General features: G+C 33.7%; 1 protein-coding gene across 1 annotated transcript; it reads left to right on the plus strand.

The window, feature by feature from the left end:
* Window positions 1-17,704: 17,704 nt before the first annotated feature.
* LOC18095492 (epidermis-specific secreted glycoprotein EP1) lies at window positions 17,705-19,266 on the plus strand. Its single transcript, XM_006370091.3, has one exon. It carries the CDS (start codon window positions 17,753-17,755, stop codon window positions 19,046-19,048), a length of 1,296 nt encoding a protein of 431 aa, XP_006370153.2. The 5' UTR covers window positions 17,705-17,752; the 3' UTR covers window positions 19,049-19,266.
* The last annotated feature ends 534 nt before the right edge of the window (window positions 19,267-19,800 follow it).

A 19,800-nucleotide genomic window follows, 5' to 3' on the forward strand; every position in this document is an offset into this window, starting at 1 on the left:
AAATGACACAAATACATCATAAACATGTTATTTGATTTTTTGTATTTTGAAAATATTTAGAAAAAAAAGGGTTAAAATTTAGGTTATAACAGTTTCTCCCCTTCTTATAATAGAAAGTCTTGTAAGAGATTTTAGATAATAACCTTGTAAAGAAGAAAAGATAAAAGGATATGGATTTACCAGCTCAAGAAATAGTCCATCTTTCTAAAATTTTGAGATGCTCACAGATATTTCAGAGATTGATAGATCTTTAATGAAAATTTTAGCAATGAGGGCTTGAAATCACACTCGGAATGAATAGATAGGGCTTGCAGGTACATTATCTGATATGCGAGGGCTAGAAAGCATACTCGAAAGGAAAAGGATAGTGCTAGAAAGCACACTATTCGGGAGACGAGGGCTCAAAGGCGCACGCAAAAGAAAAAAAATAGGGTTCAAAAGTGTATTATCTGGAAAATAAGGACTCAAAGGTGTACTCAAAAGGAAAAGAGATATGGCTCAAAGATGCACTATCTAGAGATGAGAGCTCAAAGGCGCACTCAAAAGAAAAAACAGATAGGGCTCAAAGGCGAAGATGAGGGCTCAAAAACGCACTCAAAAGAAAAAGAGATAGGATTTGTAAAGAAAAAGATGATGTTTATGGGAAAAAAAAAAAAGATGTTTTGAAATAGTATATTTATACCAGACGACCTGCCTATAGGTAAAATTCAAAGATTTTTGAAATGGTTAAATTGTCATGAGCGACCTACTCAGGTAAAAAATACAAAAAAAAATTATCAAAAGGTCTCATTGTAATGGGTGACCTGCCTAGGTAAAAAATTCGAAGATTTTTCAAAATGGTTTCATGATAATGGGCAACCTGCCCAGGTGAAAAATACAAAGATTTTTCAAAATGGTCTCATTGTAATGGGTGGTCTATCCAGGTGAAAAATATCAAGATTTTTCAAAATAGTCTTATTGTAATGGGCGACCTGCCATGTGAAAAAAGACAAAGATTTTTCAAAATGGACGACCTGTACAGGTGGAAAATGCAAATATTTTTTAGAAATGGAAAAAGTTTCACGGGCGACTTGCTCAGGTGAAAAACACAAAGATTTTTCAAAATGATCTCATTGTAATGAGCTACTTGCCCAAGAGGTAAAAAACAAAGATTTTTTAAAATAGTCTCATTGTAATCGATAACCTGCCCAGGTGAAAAATTAAAAGTTTTTTTTTAAAAAAAAAGGTCAAATTGTAATAGGGACCTGTCCAGGTAAAAAATACAAAGATTTTTCAAAATAGTTTCATTGTAATAAGCGACATGCCCATGTGAAAAAAGACTTATCTAGAGAAAGGATTTTGCTAGAGATGTCTTAATTGCATAGTTGAGTCTAAAACTTCTTCATAATAGAGTGAGACTTCCTGATTGTAGGATTAATTTCCTAATGATAGGATTGAATGGAGATTTCCTTTCCTGATTTTTCCATGTTAGACTTTTTTTTATCCGTTTGGAGCCTCACTAAGGTCAAAACCTTGTTGGTTCTTCTTTGTTGGAGTCTTTCTAGACTCTTCTTTTGCCAAAACCTTGTTGGGTCTTTAATCATTAGGAGCCTTGTTGGGCTTGGAACCTTTCAGGGTTCTTTTTTTGTTGAAGTCTTGGTAAACACTTTCTTTGTAAAAACCTTGATGAGTTTTTAATCATTGGAGCTATACTGGGCTTTGAACCTTGCTAGGTCCTTTTTGCTAGAGTCTTGTTGGATGCTTTCTTTGTCAAAACCTTGATGGGTTTTTAATAACTGGCACCTTGCTAGGCTTATAACCTTATTAGGTCCTTTTGGTTAAGTCTTGTTGGACGCTTTCTTTGTCAAAACCTTGATGGGTTTTTAATCATTAGAGCCTTACTCCTCTCAGAACCTTTCTAGGTCCTCTTTGCCAGATTCTTGTTGGACTCTTTCTTTTTCAAAACCTTAATAGGTTCAGAACCTTGCTAGGTTCTTTTTGTTAGAGTCTTGCTAGACTATTTCTTTGTCAAGACTTTGATGGGTTTTTAATCATTGGAGCCTTGTTAGGCTCAAGACCTTGCCAGGTTCTTTTTGCTGGACTCTTTCTTTCTAAGCCTTACTAGCTTTAGGATTATCTTGAGTCTTGCTGGGCTTTGGAATTTTATTGGATTCCTTCTTTGTTGAACCCTTGTTGAGCTTTGAAAACTAAATCGAGCCTTGCTTGGCTCAGAACCTTGTTAGGTTCCTGTTTGTTTGAGTCTTGCTAGACTTTATTAAGGATTATTTCTTGTGTAATTCCTAAAACAAAATTATGCAATGATTTGGGATTAGATGATATGCATGTATCCTCACTTGGTTGGAAACATAGGCCCTCTTTTCTTGCAAAACATCCTATGATTGGTGGAAAGGTTCGCTACTACCGATCTGGCCACTAGTTGCTTAACTTAAATCTTCAACCCACTCAGGTTTTGTCCATGTGATCAATATGTTTGATTGCCTCTTCATTGCATCAGTTCGCTCAATTTTTACCCACATGATCAATTGTGCTTAATTGCTTCTTTGTTGTACAACCTAGAGTTTTAGGTGATGTATGAAGCTCTACTCAATTATTAGCCATGATATTGCCTCCTGGTCAGCTGATACACCCTGATTTATGATATTCTTACACCGTTGCTCGCTCAATTCAATAGAGAAGCGACACTCCATTACTTTCATTTTCTAAAGGAGTTCATTAAATCCTCTATTGTCAATGACTGTTGCAAATTGCCCTCAACTAATGTATTCATGTGATAACATTTTTCACATATCATAACCATTATTGTATTATTGCCCACTCACTTTTATGAAGAAGCGACGCTCCATTACTCTCACTTTATGAAGGAGTTCATCAAATCATCTATTGTCAATGACTGTTGCTAATTACCCCCAACTAATGCATTCATGTGATAATATTTTTCAAGTATCATAGCCATCCTTCAAAGGGTAAACTATATTTTCAAACATAAAGATACCCCCATGTGTAGCATTACTCTCAACTACTTATGGAATTTATGAAATCATAGACTTTTATTGAGCAACATTATCCTCAACTAATCTAGTTGTGATCATTCTTATGCTTATCATCAAGAGGTATTTGTCATCGCTAGATGTTATTCATAGCTTTGATGGATTTTATAGAATCATCATTTGATTATGTGTTTCTTTACTCCCTAGCCGATCTATATATTGTCTGCTATCCCTATCAGGATCCACTACATTGCCCCTTAACTGCTTGACTTTTCAAGGATGACTTAGTGTCAACGTCATTTCTACCAAGGACCTTGCGAACTCGGTCAATAACCTTTTTGTTTAAACATATTTCTTATTTTAGAATCAACTCGTAAATTTCAAGAATCATGTCCATTCAAATCTAATTGTTGAAATAAAATTAGAGAGATGTAAATTTTAAAAGTATTCTCGAAGTTTAAACTTCTTTAGTCGAAGGCCCAAAACATACCTTTTAACGCTAAGAGATATTTTGTTGATGATTGACAAGATATAGGTTGAGAAAGAAGTATTAGCTTAAAGTTAGGGTTGTCCTTGGCTCAAATGATCTTTTTCGCATTTTAAAAACAGAAATTTACCTGATGCAAGCTTAAAACAATTTTGGCGAAGGTACATGATGAGGTGACCTTTTGTTTTGTGGGTTTCAAAGTAAGAGACTTGAGCAAACACTTGAGGTTCTATTGAGGAAAATTTGTTTCATTTTTAGTGCTTATTTTATCAACATGAATAATGACGAGTAGGTTTGTTTGCAATATCATGATTCTTGTGAAAAAGTTCTTTTGTATTTTTTTTAACGTCATTTATAAGTTCAGTTTGCTTACTTGATTAGAAATGACTTTTATAGGCATGCAATGAGGTCATAGCTCTTAACTATAAAAGAAAGGGATTTGTAGGCTCAAAGAGTGTTTTAAAGTTCTAAAAACTTAAGATAACTGCTAATATGTCTTTCAATCTTCTTTTCTTTCATATCTAGTTGATTTGCCTTTTTTTGTTTGCTTTAGTATGACATCCTTATTTTGTTTTTACCTTGACTTGGTCATGTTTTTTATATGGGAATGCCCCTAACATTTGGATTTTTCGGGCTCTTTGGCTTTTCTCACAACCTCTTTTTGGTTCTGATCTTTAAACTTATTTTTTCCCTGCAATGTGGAGTGTGATCCTAGTGAGGATAGACCTTTGGCTTTTGAAATTCTCATTTACCTCCCAATATGGGGTGTCATCCTAGTCAGGGTTCTTACAAAGAAAAACTTATTCAAGCTCAAATAAAGGTCATAAGGGATATATTAAAATGTGAAGGGATAACAAAGATGACCTTTCATCATTTCAAGCACAAGTGGTTAGAATCGATAAATTTTGTCCTTGTTTAGCGTGATTGTTTGCAACTTTTGCATAAAGACTTATGTTTTCATGAATCGATGACTAGTAAATCGAACTACATGTGATTATGTGTACCACTAAAATATGGCCAAAGAGACATGGGATGCAAGGTTTTTGTGCATTTTTCATTTTGTGCCTTGGTTCCAGATTGTTTGGTCACCTTAAGATGAGAATTGATTGAATGATTTGTTTACCACCTTATAAAAGGTGTCTAAACACTGTTTTATACAAACATCAAATTATTTCTAAAATTAAAAAGCAAATTCAAATTTTTCAGGATTATTTTGGCAAAAGGGATTTTTCAAAACTGATGTGATTGAAATGTTTTTAATAGACCCATGAAGTCAGTTATGAAAGTAAGTTTTATGAGTTTCAAAAAAAGGTGAGGATTGCCTCTTAGGATCTTGCATAATGCACCATAGAGTTCAATCACTTTTCCCATTATATTTATTCAATCATGGATAGTAATATAATGTCAAGTTATTACTTTCACAAAGAAACATCTTTCAATTTCAAAACAAAAAAAGGGATTGAAAAGACTTATTTCATTAAAATATGTGATGCAATCCCAAAACCAAAATGCAGAATAACAAAGTTTGGCACATACCATGCTCTTTCTTGGGTCAAATTCCCCAACAACATTTATGTCTAGTTAGTGTTTACCAACCATTTGTTATGCTCATGATGATCTAGTGATAATATGGTAGATGACATAATCCTTCACAAACTCAATATGTCCCTTACTTCCCAACTTTCAGACTTGATACTTAAAATTCCTGCAGTTTTTATTGAATGGTCGAGGATCTCATCATAATGTGCACACTTCTCATTTAAATTATACCACCTAAGGAATGATGATTTGATGGAACCTGATGGAACTGGGGTAATATGTTCGGTGTTTAAGAGATGATAAATACCTTGAGTGGTAAATGTATGTCAATCTTTGGCAGTGATGTTTGAATAGCCAGTGATACAGTGAGATCTGATCGAACAAAATTCCTAATCTGAGAGTCATTCCCCAACTCAAATTTCATCATGACTTTAGAGTTCACAATTCCTACTTTGATAGCTTGTTAAATTCTTTCAGCCACAACCGCTATGTTAGTAAAGTTCTGGGTTACACTTCCAATCTGGAACTCAAAGTAAGGTGTTTTAAGTAAGATGGTCATCTTTCTTTCTAGTGGTGGAAGATCTATCTAAATAGCTACACCAAACCACCTCTAGGTGTATTCCTAGGTAAGTTCCCTATCACCCATTTCGATACCTTATAGGCTAGATTTATATGGAACGACATATATATTATACTTATACTGCGTGATGAAAACATCTACGAGGTCTTTCCACTTCTAGATTTTCATGTTGTTGAGCATAGTGTACCAGCCTAAATTTGCCCTACTCAAATTGTCCTAAAAGAAATGCATCGATAATTTTTCATTGTGCACTGCTTCTGCCATATTGTTGTAATAAGACTTGAGGTGAGTGATAAGACACTGAGTTTAGGAGTACTTTTTGAACTTGAGCACACAAAACTTCTTTGGTACAACCACATTTGGGACTAGACACATCTCGACTACTTGAACAAGATTATACAAGTCCACTCATTTGATAACCCTTATTTTGTTTTTTAACGTTGTTATTTTGTCATAATGTCCTTAGAGGATTTTGTCTTATGAGACTCATTGGTGAATGCATCCACAACTACTAAAGCTGGTGCAGGTATTGTTAATTGCACAAATATTGTATCACATTGGGTTCTTGACTTTATCCACTTATCATTTCTTAAGGCTTAATAGTTGAAAAAGTCACAGGCTAATTGGATGAGCCTTCACATGAGAGGTGTTTGAGAGTCTGCTTAAGAAAGGTAGTGATGTAGGCCCTCAAGCAAGCTAGTTATATAGGCCAAGTTAACCTTTAGGGAATCTAGCTCCTCTTGGAAGTGGTCATCATGGTGAACATGTTCTTTATCTTTCATGTTTCTTTGTCACAATCGGGTGTTATAAACTTTTCGAATTGAGGCTTTCTAGGAACCTATATTTCAACCCGCGTATGACATTTAAACATGAACGCATATATGCTTACAAATGCAAGTGTATGTACGCGTACATCAAATATGGATTAACTTGTTTAAAGGGCTAAACCATGACATATTTGTTGAATACAAGAAAAAATCCGTAGTCTGATAAAAATAAAAAGATCTTTCCCAAATCCTCATCTCGGTTAAATCCAATACACATTAGAGAGTATAAAACAAAAGATGGGTCTAAGTCCCTTTCATTTAAAAACATAGTGGTTTTATGTGCAGTAATTTCTCGGCCTTAGTCTTTGGGAAATTTCCCCCAGCTAGTTACAACATAGATTTGTACTTGTATTTAGAAAAAGTCATGGTCTTACCTCAGAAAATCATGTGGAGTTTAGAATTATTGATTAGGTTTGCCTTGAAGCAAAAATGAAATATTAAGGAATCTATATCATAAAAGCAAGTTCTAAGCTATTACATAAAGGGTAAGCATACTACCTGGTCTTTAAAAGGTCTATGATCTGCCCAGTAACCACCTTTCTGAAGATAATATGGGGATTTACAAAGAATGGTTAGGGCATAGTGTGACTACCATTACCGACTAAATGTTTAGCTCATAGTCAGATGTTTCACGAATATGAACCCCGACTAAAAGTCATAATGCAGACTGTTACTCCCCACCTAACCTAGAATTAGGTTTATTTAGAAATTAAAATGTATGAAGGTCTTAATCCATACCCAATGTACTTATCCATGAGCAATATGTAAAAGATAAATGAGCGATACAAAAAAAATACATGCTAAAATTAAATTGCACAAACCAACAAAAATAAATAAACAAACAAACAACCAACCAAGCAAAACTCAGACCGATAAGACAAGTTTTTAGACCTTTTATAATGGAAGGGATTTTAGGTTTAATCATAAAGTTATGATTAGTGGATTCATGAGTCATCACCTAGTATCATGGTTATTAGAAAACCTAATGGTCTGTGAGAGTCTGGGTAAGGGGACTAGTTATGAAAAGGGAAGACACATCACTCCCAGTCATAGTTATTAAACCCGGCCCAGGGGTTAACCGGATCAAGGGGTCGGGTCCCGAGTTTCATGGGTTAACCCGGAAAAATTAAAAAAATATTTAAAGCTTTAATATTTCATATGAAAAAATTAAGAAAAAATCCATGTAAATATAAGCTATACATATTGGAAATAATGAAGTTTAAAAGAATATTTAAAAAAAAAATTTGTCCCACATTAAAAATATATTATGTTAACCTTTTAAGTTGAAGTATTTAAACCAAAAAACATTTTATCCCATATTGAAGAAATAATTTTTTTCTTGGGAACATAGAGTATATATATTAATGGGTTCACATTGAAAAAATATAACTTTTTTCTTGGGAACATAGAGTATATATATTAATGGGTTTCAAATCTCACATTGAAAAAATGTAACTTTTTCCTTGGGAACATAGAGTATACATACGAAAGGGCTTCAAATCCCACATTGAAAAGATCCTATATTATCCTTTATCCCACATTGAAAAAACATATTTTTTTTCTTGGGAATATAGAGTATATATACTAATGGGTTTTAAATCTCACATTGAAAAAACATAATTTTTTCATGGGAACATAGAGTATATATACGAAAGGGCTTCAAATCCCATATTGAAAAGATATTATGCTATCCCTTTAAGTTAAAGTATTTAAAGCGAAACTTTTTGTATCCCACATTGAAAAAACATAACTTCTTTCTTGGGAACATAGAATATATATATATTAATGGGTTTCAAATTCCATATTGAAAAAACTTAACTTTTTTCATAGAAACATAGAGTATATATATGAAAGGGCTTCAAATCTCACATTGAAAAGATATTATATTATCCCTTTAAGTTGAAGTATTTAAACCAAAAAGTTTTTTATCCCATATTGAAAAAACATAACTTTTTCTTAGGAACATAAAGTATATATACTAATGGGTTTCAAATCCCACATTTTAAAAAAAAAAAACATCGGGTCTCGTTCGGGTTCACCCGGGTTATAGGTTGACCCGCTGTCGACCGGGTTTTGCCGGGCTGTTTCCCCGGCCGATCTATTATTAAACCTGAACTGGTCCAACCACCGGGTTGACCGGGTCCCGGGTCGACCCGCCAGGCCGGGCCGGGTTTTATAACCAGACTTTCAAGGCACTCTACCTATGGTAAGCTGCATTGTTGATTGATTGTTAATCTAAGACAATGTTTTATTTGTTGGTCTCATCTAATTTTCAATGCAGATCTCCCTTCATTAAGAAATCTCTAACTAATTTCCTATTTTTATACCAAAGGGTATACTTTACAATGTAATTTTATATCATAAATATTAAAATCCACAACTAAATCCTAATACTCCGAATATTAATTGAACAAAATAATTATTGAGGGATTTTTGGTATTTTAGTCAAACCCTAACGAATAATCATAAACTAGTTACGATATTCATTTTATATTTTTTAAACATGATAAAATGTGATTTTGTCTTTTTATAAGATTTGATCGTATGCAATTAAAATATTTGGTTAATTAAAACTTGTTGTATTTTTATCTTTTTTCCTTTTTTTATTTTTTTACCATCTATTTAATGCAAAAGAAAAAAAAAGTGATAAAAAGAAAATGCTACACGCTCACACATTCTTTTTTTTTTAATATATTTTACTCATACACCCTACAATTACATGTTTACAAATAATACACACTTGGAATTTCAAAAAGAAACACACATAAAATATCTATAAAATGGACATTCTAAAATTCACGAAATAATCTAGGGAAGTTGCCAGAATTTAGAACAATGTTGGGAAACCTTTGGAATTGCATGAACAGTGGCAGCATGTGAACCTACGTGCCATCGCTGGCGAAGTGAAACCGATCAGGTAGATCTCCTCTTTCTCTTCATGTCCGTATCAGTGGTGTCATACATCATCACCTGTAAAATAAAGAAAAACACATAAATAATTGGTTTTACTTTCGTTTCTTATATATATATATATATATTTGATTCTTTCATCCTCTTGTTTTTTGATCAATTGTAAGAATATATTATAGATCAAAAGTAACTATGCTGAAAAAACAGAAATTATAGAGAAAATATATACAAATAAAACAGCATAGAGACAAGCTCCCTAAGAAACAAATAGGAATACAACTGGAAATCACTACAATCAGCCACCTAATAAATAAAATAAAACAAAAGTCAAGGAACGGCCAAAACAAATTAATATACCACCAGCCAAAAACAGAAGCAACCCTTGACTCATCCATGCAGGGACGTAAAAATCTTTAGCTCATCCATGCAGAGACAGAGGCAACCTAGCCAAGAACAGAAACAGCCTATAAGCCAAAATAGCAACAGCCCTGAAGCTCATCCATGCAAAGATGTAGAACTCTTCAGCTCATCCATGCAGAGACAGAAGCAACCAGCCAACAGTTGCAACCCATCAGCTCATCCAACAGCTCATCAGCCACAAACAGTAGTGACATGTCAGCGCATCCATGCAAATACATAGAATCCTTGTAGAAACCATGCACGACCAAGCCAAAACAGAAAAACAAGCAGGGCGGTTCAGCTAGCAACATTGTAGGCTAAGGGATTCTTTTCGTGGAAATACAAGATTGTGTAAAACAAGATCTGGAATTTCCTGAAGATTACCTCAACTGATTTAGCAGTGTTAGTGAAGATTCACCTGTTTCTTTCTTCCCAAATCAAATACACTAGAATAGCAAGAGAGACTCTTCTCATTCTCGGCTACAACCCTTTTTTTTGTTGCTAAGAACCCGAACAACTCTATTTAAGGTAGGCATGCTACTATGAAGCTTGAGCAAGTATCTAGCCTTACCTCAAAGAGAAGATGACCATGCACAACTGAAGAAGAGATGCGCATGAGATTCACTAGAATTCTGACAGAGAGGACATAGAGGATCAGTGGAGATAAACTGGAGTCTGTCCCTTGTTCTCAGCTTGCCTAACATTGCTAGCCAAAGAAGAAGTTGTGTCTTGGAAGAGACAATTGCTCCCAAACCACACTAGCCCACTAAATAGGATCAGCTTTGTATCTAAAGAAATCATATGCATTGGCTGTTAAAAACCCCGGTCTAGAGTGCCAGCTTGAGAGCACTTGTTGCGCTGCAGAAATCCCTTCACATTGCTCGATCATTTTGTTACAAAGATAGAAGATTGATTTCCAAAGTGGAGAAGCTATCTTATTAACATCAGAGAACCATATAAAGGTATGAGGAATGTAGTAGTGATCTACCCATCGAATCCAAAGGGAGTCAGACTTCAAATGAATGTTCCAAAGCTGCTTGGTAAAAAAACTATCATTTCTGGCTTTGATGTCAAGGACTGTTAGACCCCCTTTGTTTTTTGGTAAACACACCTGCTTCCAAGCAACAAGAGCAGATTTACTTCTTAGCACATCTCTAGTCCATAGAAAATTTCGACACAGACTAGTAATCTTGCTAATCACCACGCCTGGGATTGGGAAAATACTGATCCAAAACTGCACTATACCCTGCAGGACAGATTTAATTAACTCCAGCCGACCAGCATAGGAGAGATGCTTCCCCATCCAACTCTGAATAGTTAATTCTAACTTGTGAGTAAGAGGAGAGAATTGGCTAGCTAGCAGCCTGTGCGGACTGAGGGGAACACCTAGATACTTGAATGGAAAACTCCCTTCAGTGAACTTTGAGCTTGCTTCATTTCCCCTAAAATTCCAGTAAAGAATATAGAAGTTTTGCCTGTGTTAATTGCAAGACAAGATGTCTCCCCAAAAACAGTTAGCTGGTGAAGGAAAATTTTAACAAAAGGCATGTCACAACGACATAGCAAGAGGATGTCATCAGCGAAACCGAGATGATTGATTCCCAGAGCATGACATTTTGGGTGAAAGTGGAAACCAGGATTTTGAGTATTTATCTTCAGCAACCTAGTGAAGTAATCCATACAAATAATGAAGAGATATGGCGATAAAGGATCTCTTTGCCGAACACCACACTTTCCTTTGAAGAAACCAAAAGGACTGTCATTTACACACACTGAAAATAAGGTGGTCTCAACACACTTCATAATAAGATGGACAAACCTGGCAGGGAAACCCAAGAGCTAGAGAAGATCACGAAGGAAGGGTCATTGGACAAAATCAAATGCCTTTCTGAAATCTATCTTAATGATGCATCTAGGGAGACATGATTTCGCCCATACTGCCTAAGCAACTCCTGAATGAGATTTATATTATCTGCCATGTAACGCCCTCCAAGGAAAGCATTCTGAGAAAGGCTGATAATATCATTAAGAACATGAGCCAACCGTCCAGCAAGAATCTTGGAATTCACTTTGTAAGTGACATTACAGCAAGAAATGGGTCTGTAGTCTGCTGCTTGCATGTGTTGATTTTGGAAGAAGGGCAATGATTGAGTGGTTGATTTGCTTGAGCATCTCTCCTGAAGAAAAGAACTCTTGGATGGCTGAAAAAAATTCTCCACCAACAATACTCCAAGATTTTTTGAAGAAGGCAGACGTATATCCATCCGGACCTGGAGCTTTGTCATCTCCCATACTAAAAAAAAGCTTGCTTAATATCATCTGTAGATACAAGAGCAAGCAGAAAACCATGAGAAACAGTAGTAATACAAGGACCATACTGAACTACCTCAGCACTTGGTGAGAGGGTAAGTTTGGGGGTCCCCGGCAGCTCTTTATAAAATAGAACAAATTCTCTAATTCTTCTTGTTTTTAATTTTTCTTTAGATAGTTGTGATCGAGAGGAGAAATTAGTGAGGAGGAGATGGCTAACATGAGGAGTCCATTGTCCTAATATTGATGTCGTTGCCGCTACCGAAAGGGAAAAGAGGTTGTATTATTATGATAGCTTCTGATGGCAGTTGAAGAGAAGAGAGATTGTGAGTTGTGTGGTGGTACTTGGTCTTGGTGGATTTGTGAAAGGGTTGTTGGGTAGCATTGGCGCTGCTGGCATATGTGGGTGGCCAGAACAAAAGTTATTTCTCTCGGTCAAGATAAGAGCTGTTATCGGTGGAAAAAGTAGAAGGGTCGTTTGTCTTGGTGGAGTTGTCACGGCCATATGGTGGCCAATCGTTGTGCCGCTATTGAGGAGATATTAGTGAAGATAGGTTTTTAACGTGTAGGCTACAGTGCGAGGAAAAAAAAAGGTCTATTTTTGTTCTCTTCTTTGAATGGCTGGCGGCAAGGATTTAAAAATAGGTTTAGGATTTTTGTGGGTCTCTTGGCTGGAAGTTGAAGGCTGCTAGTAATAGTGGGGCGTTTTTTGGTTTTTTTGGTGTTGGTTGGTGGACAGGAGAGAGACCGTGGAGAGGGTGAGCAATTAATTGAAGATGGGAGAAGCTAGAGATGGGTGGTTGTTTGTTTTGTGTGTGGCGACTACTTAGGTATAATGGGGCTTATGGTTTTTTGTGTGTGGGAGATTTAAAGAGAAAAGTGTGGAAAATATTATTTTTTTCGCTTTTCTTTATTTTAGTTTTTTTCCAGTCTCCCCCCGTTGCTTGGTTCCAATGATATTTTGGTCCCTCATTTTCTCCCCTTGTATTTTGATCCCTTTATGCAAATATTTTTTTTCTTATTTTTCTATATTTTGATTTTTTGAGAAATGCAACGTCAATGTCAACATCAACTCAATGAGAAAAAATTAATGATTTTGAAAATGACGCGTTAAAAGTTGAGTACTCTTTTGAGAAGACACCGAAAATGTTGAAAATGACGCAAATACATTAAGAACATATATTTTTTATTTTTTTGTATTTTGAAAATATTTAGAAAAAATAGAGGGCTAAAATTTGGATTATGACACATAGTATATATGAAAAATTAAGATACAGGGCTAAAATATAGTTTGGTGAAGAAAGTTTATAAAACTTTATACTTCTCAACATGGTTTAAATCTTATATGTTAAAATAAAATGCGCATATGATATTTAATCATCAAACCAACCTATCTACCTATCTCTCAAGTTTAGAAATAAAGATTATCGAAACATAAAACCGATACACCACCAAGAAATGTGTTATGACGGTGGTGGGGAGAATGGTATTGATAATGTTACAATCTCTCACTATTCTCAAATTACCAAATATTTTAATATATCAGGGTAGTAGACTTGGACATTCTAGCAAAGTTAAAAATATCATAGGAACCTTATAAATGTTTGGTATTTTAAGGATACAATTTCAATCAAAGTTTGGTGTATCCTAAATTGAATAATTATATTATAACAAATACTAAAAGACATAGGAATTCATTATGCGAATTGCACTGTAATTCCCTTTTTAAAATAATGTGGACTCACTATTCACAATGTTTTTTTTTTCAACCATATAAGACCAAATTATAGGTCAATTTAAGTTAAGTTGTTAGGAAAGAGAGAAATTAAAGGAAAGGGGACCAAAGTGAGAAAAAAAAAAGATGAGGAAAATGATGGCTTTTTTAACTTTGAGTGAAACGTTCATTGTAGTCCTTAAACTTTTCAAATTATAAGTAATGTGTTCCTTCAATTTTCAAAATTTCAAGACAAGGTCAATTTTAGTTCAAAACTTTATTTTTTTTATTTTTAAGTTTCTGATTTGGAAAAAAAGCAAGCGAGTCACCGGATTCTAATGGTAGAGAAACAAAATAAATGTTGACACTGATCCAAGTAATCAAAATGATCTATCTTGATGTCAACGAGGTCCATTTGGTAAGGAGAGGTCCACTTAGGAGTTTTTCTACCTTCAAATTGCCAAGAAAAACCAAATCTAAGCTTGGAAAGATTTTTCGTTTTGAGTTGGTTTCAAAGTTTTAAGCAATTATTTAGGATTTTTAAGGCAATTAATGAGTTTATCAAAGTGTATAAAGTGTTTTTAGGTGTTTTGGTTTAATAATTTTTTAATTTATATTTAAAATAATACTCCTTCTCTTTGATTTTTTATTTTGTTTATTTAATCTTTTTTAAATAGCAATTGTTTCTTAATTATTTTGTATGTCTTTAATTCTTTAAGAGATTATTCTAATTCATCATATATTGTTAATGTTTTATATAAATGAACTTTATTTTTTAAAATAAAAAATATTTATTCTTAGATAATTATAGAAAACTCTAAAACATATGGAGAAAACAATATCGATGACCACAATGTTTTTCTCATTTCGCCTCTCTAAACACCAAATTAAAACCTTGGGGAGGGAGGTATTTTTTTTCTTTCTCACAAGGACACAAACATCTTTTAGAAATCATTTGGGGCACAAAGATTTTTTTTCAACAGTGGAAGTACTAAAATCACCTTTTAGGCAAAAAAAAAAAAAACAAAAGCTTTTGTCCATTGTTTTTATCACCATTTTCTTTTTAAATGAACAATAAAAGTACTTATATGCCCTCAAGATCAAATTACTTTAAAGCTTCATTTCAGGGGCATTTTCATCTTTGTATATAGGTTTTTGTGTTATTTCAAGTGGGGTCATGGGAATTTCTGGCTTTTAGTAATATAAAATATCAAGAAAAAAAAGTTGTTAACATGTGATGAGCATGCGTCAGTGAATAGGTGTCGCTCGTATTTTTTAGACGGCACATGTAGCATCTTACGATAGTAAAAATATCGCTTTCTACCATCACTTTATAAGTGTCGTCACGTCTTTTTTCTCTTGTTGTGGTGCGTGTTGACAAATGATGGGTGGTCTGTTGTTAGTGGCTGCTTCTTCTCTTTTTTTTTTCTTCCTTCTTTTCTATCTCATACTCTAAAAAGTACATGTTGGGTCTCTTTGTTTTGCTTGTTTAAATTTCAATCTTTATTTTTTTGATTTCTAGTTATTTTTTCCTTAGCCTTTTTATAAACATTTTGTTTATTTTCAATTCAGTTATTTAATTATAATTTATGATATACTATTTTTTTTTCAATTTGATCTTTATTCTTTTTATTTCTATTTTTTTCCTTGGTCTTTTTGTTAATTTTTTATTGGTTTTCAATTTCATTCTTTAATCAAATTTTATGGTGTATTATTTTTTCCTATTTAATTCTCATGTTTTTTTATTTTTTTTTCTTTTGTTAAAGTTATTTTTCTTTTCAATTTAACCTCCAATCAAAAAACTTTTGTTGCCCCCCCCCCATTTATTTTTTATTTTTATTTTCACCCTTATTCTTTTAATTGCATTTTGTATTTAAGATCTTTTTTTACTTCTAATCTAATGACTCAGATCATGAATTTAGAATATTGGTGAGGGTTGAAATCTTTTTTGTTATTGCTCATTTTCTTTTTCAATTTCATCATTTGACATTATTTTTTTATATATATAAAAAGATTGCCTTTGTGGTTTTCCTCAATTTTTTTTTTAGGTTATCTCGATTTCATGACCTGGACCACGGGCTTTGCAAGTTAACTCAAGTTGGATCACTTCTTGTTACCCAGGTTACATGCCTATCACATTAACTCAGGTTCACTCGAGTTGTTTTTCTCCCTTTTTTTTATCCAATTTCATACTTCCAAGATTTTTTTTTTTTCAAGTTAATGTGCTCTTTATTTTTTTTATCAAAATTATATCTGTTAATTGTTATTGCATATGTTTTTAGCATCTAATTAATTAAAATAGAACCAACTTATTAAAATCAGCCAAACTTGTAATTAAAGTCAATTGTTTTTCTTATTTCTTTTAAATGGGTTTGCATCACCTAGACTATCACTAGCTTTCTTTTTCTTTTTCTTTTTTCTAATTTTGGTTTCTATTTTAGTTGATTCCTTATTTTAGTATGTCTTTTTTTAAAAAAATAATTTCTAAATTTATATTTTAGGTAATATACCTCCTTTATGGATTTTTTTTTTAGCCTTTTTTGAATTAAGGGTTTTTTAAAATGTTTTGTATGTTTTTAATTTTTAAAAATATTATTCCGATTCATCTATACTTTTTTATGTTTTATATATATAAACTTTATTTTTAAAATTAAAACAAATTATTTTAATATGTTCAAGCTTCATGATATTTTATTCAATTAGTTTTAAGTGTGTGTTTATTTCCATTGTTGTTTGGTTGAATAAAAGATTTATTTTAATAAACAAATTCAATAAACACAACTAGGTGAAAGTCCCATTTTGCAGGATCAAATATCTTGATCTACATCTATCTTTTGATTTTAGTTATCGTTATGACTTTGTTTTTCATTTATTTACACAAATATTTGATCGATTTACTTAATTAGATGCTTACATAAAATTTTCAATTTACACTTAATGTTTTTGTATAAAAACACGTCGATAAAGCCTACACATTCCATTTAAAAAAAAATATGGCACGCGATGCAACGTTGGTTAAAAAGTTAGTATTTCTAAGATGTGTGATCTTGCATGATTTTTTTTCCCTTTGATTTTACTCAATCAATTTTATGTGTTTGTTTATTTCTATTATTATTTGATTAAATAAAAAATTAATTTGATAAACAATGTTATTAAACACAATTATACAAATGATTCATTTTGCTAGATCAAATATTTTAATTTACATTTATTTTATAATTTTTTCATCAGTTTCGTGTTTGGTTATTGTTAATAATTTTTTTATTTATTAATACAAATAATTCTTCAAAGAACCCTCTTAACCCAATAGCTTAAGCTGTTAGGTGAGGTCCTAAGATATGATTTATATTATTCTCTAATGCATCCCCTCAAGTGAAAGCCTTTTGAGCTTAAAACTTGAACATACCCACATTATCTTGTGTTTATTTTTTATTAAATAAATCGAAATGGTGAGATTCGAACTCGTGACTGCTTGGTAATCAAGGCTCTGATACCATATCAAATAATTATCTCAACCCAATAGCTTAAGCTGTTAAGTGAGGTTTCAAAATATAATTTATATTATTCTCTAATATTATTCAATTAAATAAATGTATGAGTTTTCTTATCTATACTAAGAATTTTTTATATTAAAAAACATTGAAAAAGTCTAATATTATTTTTTTTTATCGTTGGAAAAAAATATCTAGCGCAGAGGTCCTGTAGCCAGCAAAATAACAGATGTGGTGGTGAACAAGGACTCCACGTAAACCAATGTCACAAAAAAAAGTAATCTTACTTTGGAAAATTGCTCTCTCTCTCAAATTAATCGCAGTAGTCAGCCCAGCAACATTTAAAAAGCAAGATGTACGAATAGTCTTGAGATGTTTTTTTGACACAAAGATGTACGAATAGTCAAAGAACCTTATCCTTCAAATAACTAACATGTCATCCTCATCTGCTATAAAGGGCGGTGTGTCTGCATGGTTTTGTATAAAGTCCACATAGACAGACAAGCAGATGCAATCTTCCACCCCTATGGAACGATCACTGTTCTTCTCTCTTTTCTTGCTCTTCTCAGTATCCATCGTTGCCCAATCTACTGTCCCTTCAAATTCCACATTTAAGAAAGTCAATACTGGAGAGTGGTCGGAAGCCATTTCAGAGTACAGTTCAGATTTTCGTGCCCTGGACATCTCTGCCTCCGTTTTCCAAGTTTGCTTTTATAACACCACCCCTAATGCATTCACTCTCGCAATACGTATGGGTACGAGGAGGTCACCGGCAGTGAGGCGTTTTGTTTGGGAAGCCAACCGAGGCAACCCAGTTGGTGAAGATGCCACTCTCACTTTTGGTGAGGATGGAAACCTTATCTTGGCCGATGCTGATGGCAGGGTTGCTTGGCAAACCAACACTGCCGACAAAGGTGTTGTAGGCTTGCAAATGCTACCGAATGGTAACATGGTGCTTCATGACTCTAAGGGCAATTTCATCTGGCAAAGTTTTGACTATCCCACTGATACTCTTTTGGTGGGTCAATCTCTTCGTGTTGGAGGCGTCACCAGGCTTGTGAGTCGAGCCTCTGACAAAAAGAACACAAACGGAGCCTATAGTCTGGTATTAGAACCCAAAAGAATAGCCATGTACTATAAGAGTCCAAACTCTCCCAAGCCATACATCTACTACACATCTGATTTGTTTAGCATACAGAAAGGGCGTCTACAATATGTGAGGCTAATCAATTCGGCTAATGAACTGAGTCTTCAGTTCTCTACAGGTGGTGGACCCTTGCTCTCTAAGCCCAATTTCAACAGCACATTGTCATTTCTCCGACTTGGGGTAGATGGCAATCTTAGAGTCTACAGTTTCAACAACCAGGAAACTTCAGCTTCTTGGGATGTGACTTTCACTCTTTTCTCTAAAGATGCAAGTGTTTGGGAAAGTGAGTGTCAATTACCAGAGAAATGTGGCAAGTTTGGGCTCTGTGAGGACAGTCAATGCGTTGGTTGCCCATTACCAAATGGGCTTGGGAACTGGACCGAGAGCTGTGAACCTGTGAAGGTAACTGTATGTAACAAGAACTTCTATTACTATAAACTAGAAGGGGTTGATCATTCCATGAGCAAGTATGGAAATGGAAATGGACCCTTGAAGGAGAACGATTGTGAGAAGGAATGTTCCAGTGACTGCAAGTGTTCCGGTTACTTTTACAACACAAAGACATCTATGTGCTGGATTACTTATGATCTACAAACTCTGACGAGGGTTGCAAATTCTACACATGTGGGTTACATAAAAGTGCCGAATCACCAGTGAAGCTGGCCTGCTTGTTTTCACTAAGGCATGTAGTAGAATACTGAGATCGTTATAGTTTTCTTATACGCACGCGTTTACTTGGCGGGGCTAGTTTATCGCTAGCTGACATTTCTGGAGCAGTGTTTGCTCGCAAGTGCCTGATTTAAACTCTCTGTTTACTGTTTCCTTCTGTAGCAAAATAAAAGTGGTAATAAAAACCATTTGAGCATTTCAATTTCTTTCTTTTCCTTTTTAAATTAGTGGGAGGATTCCATTTCAGCCCCAGATGTATTCAGGACCGATTACACTAAATATATTGTAAAAATAGATTCTCGCTTTGTTATAAAATATTATTATTTTGGTTCCATCAAATACAAAATATTATTGTTATTTTCTTATGGCGAAACATAAGATTTTAAATATATTGTGCACTCATATATTTTATAATAATATAAATTCTATCTTAGAATTTTATTTAACAGTTTAAGTTTTTGGATTGAATTGGTTCTTTAACATGGTATTAGAACTTTAATGATCAAGCAGTCATAAGTTCGAAACTTATCATCCTTATTTTTCTATTTATTTGATAAAAAAAATTAAACACAAGGTAGTGTGGGTCTGTGCAAGTTTCAAACTCAAAGAGTTTTTACTAGAAGGAGTGTGTTAAAGAATAATATAAATCATATCTTAAAACCTCACCTAACAGTTTAAACTTTTGGATTATATTTTAATTTTGAATGTAAGGGAAGTAGATATCAACATTGTTTTTAAAA

The sequence above is a fragment of the Populus trichocarpa genome, chromosome 1, assembly GCF_000002775.5.
Source record: "Populus trichocarpa isolate Nisqually-1 chromosome 1, P.trichocarpa_v4.1, whole genome shotgun sequence".
Taxonomy (NCBI): Eukaryota; Viridiplantae; Streptophyta; class Magnoliopsida; order Malpighiales; family Salicaceae; genus Populus; species Populus trichocarpa.

What these genes read in the sequence shown, in the direction of transcription:
- LOC18095492 (XM_006370091.3), top strand. Translation starts at nt 17,753, where the DNA reads ATGCAATCTTCCACCCCTATGGAACGATCACTGTTCTTCTCTCTTTTC.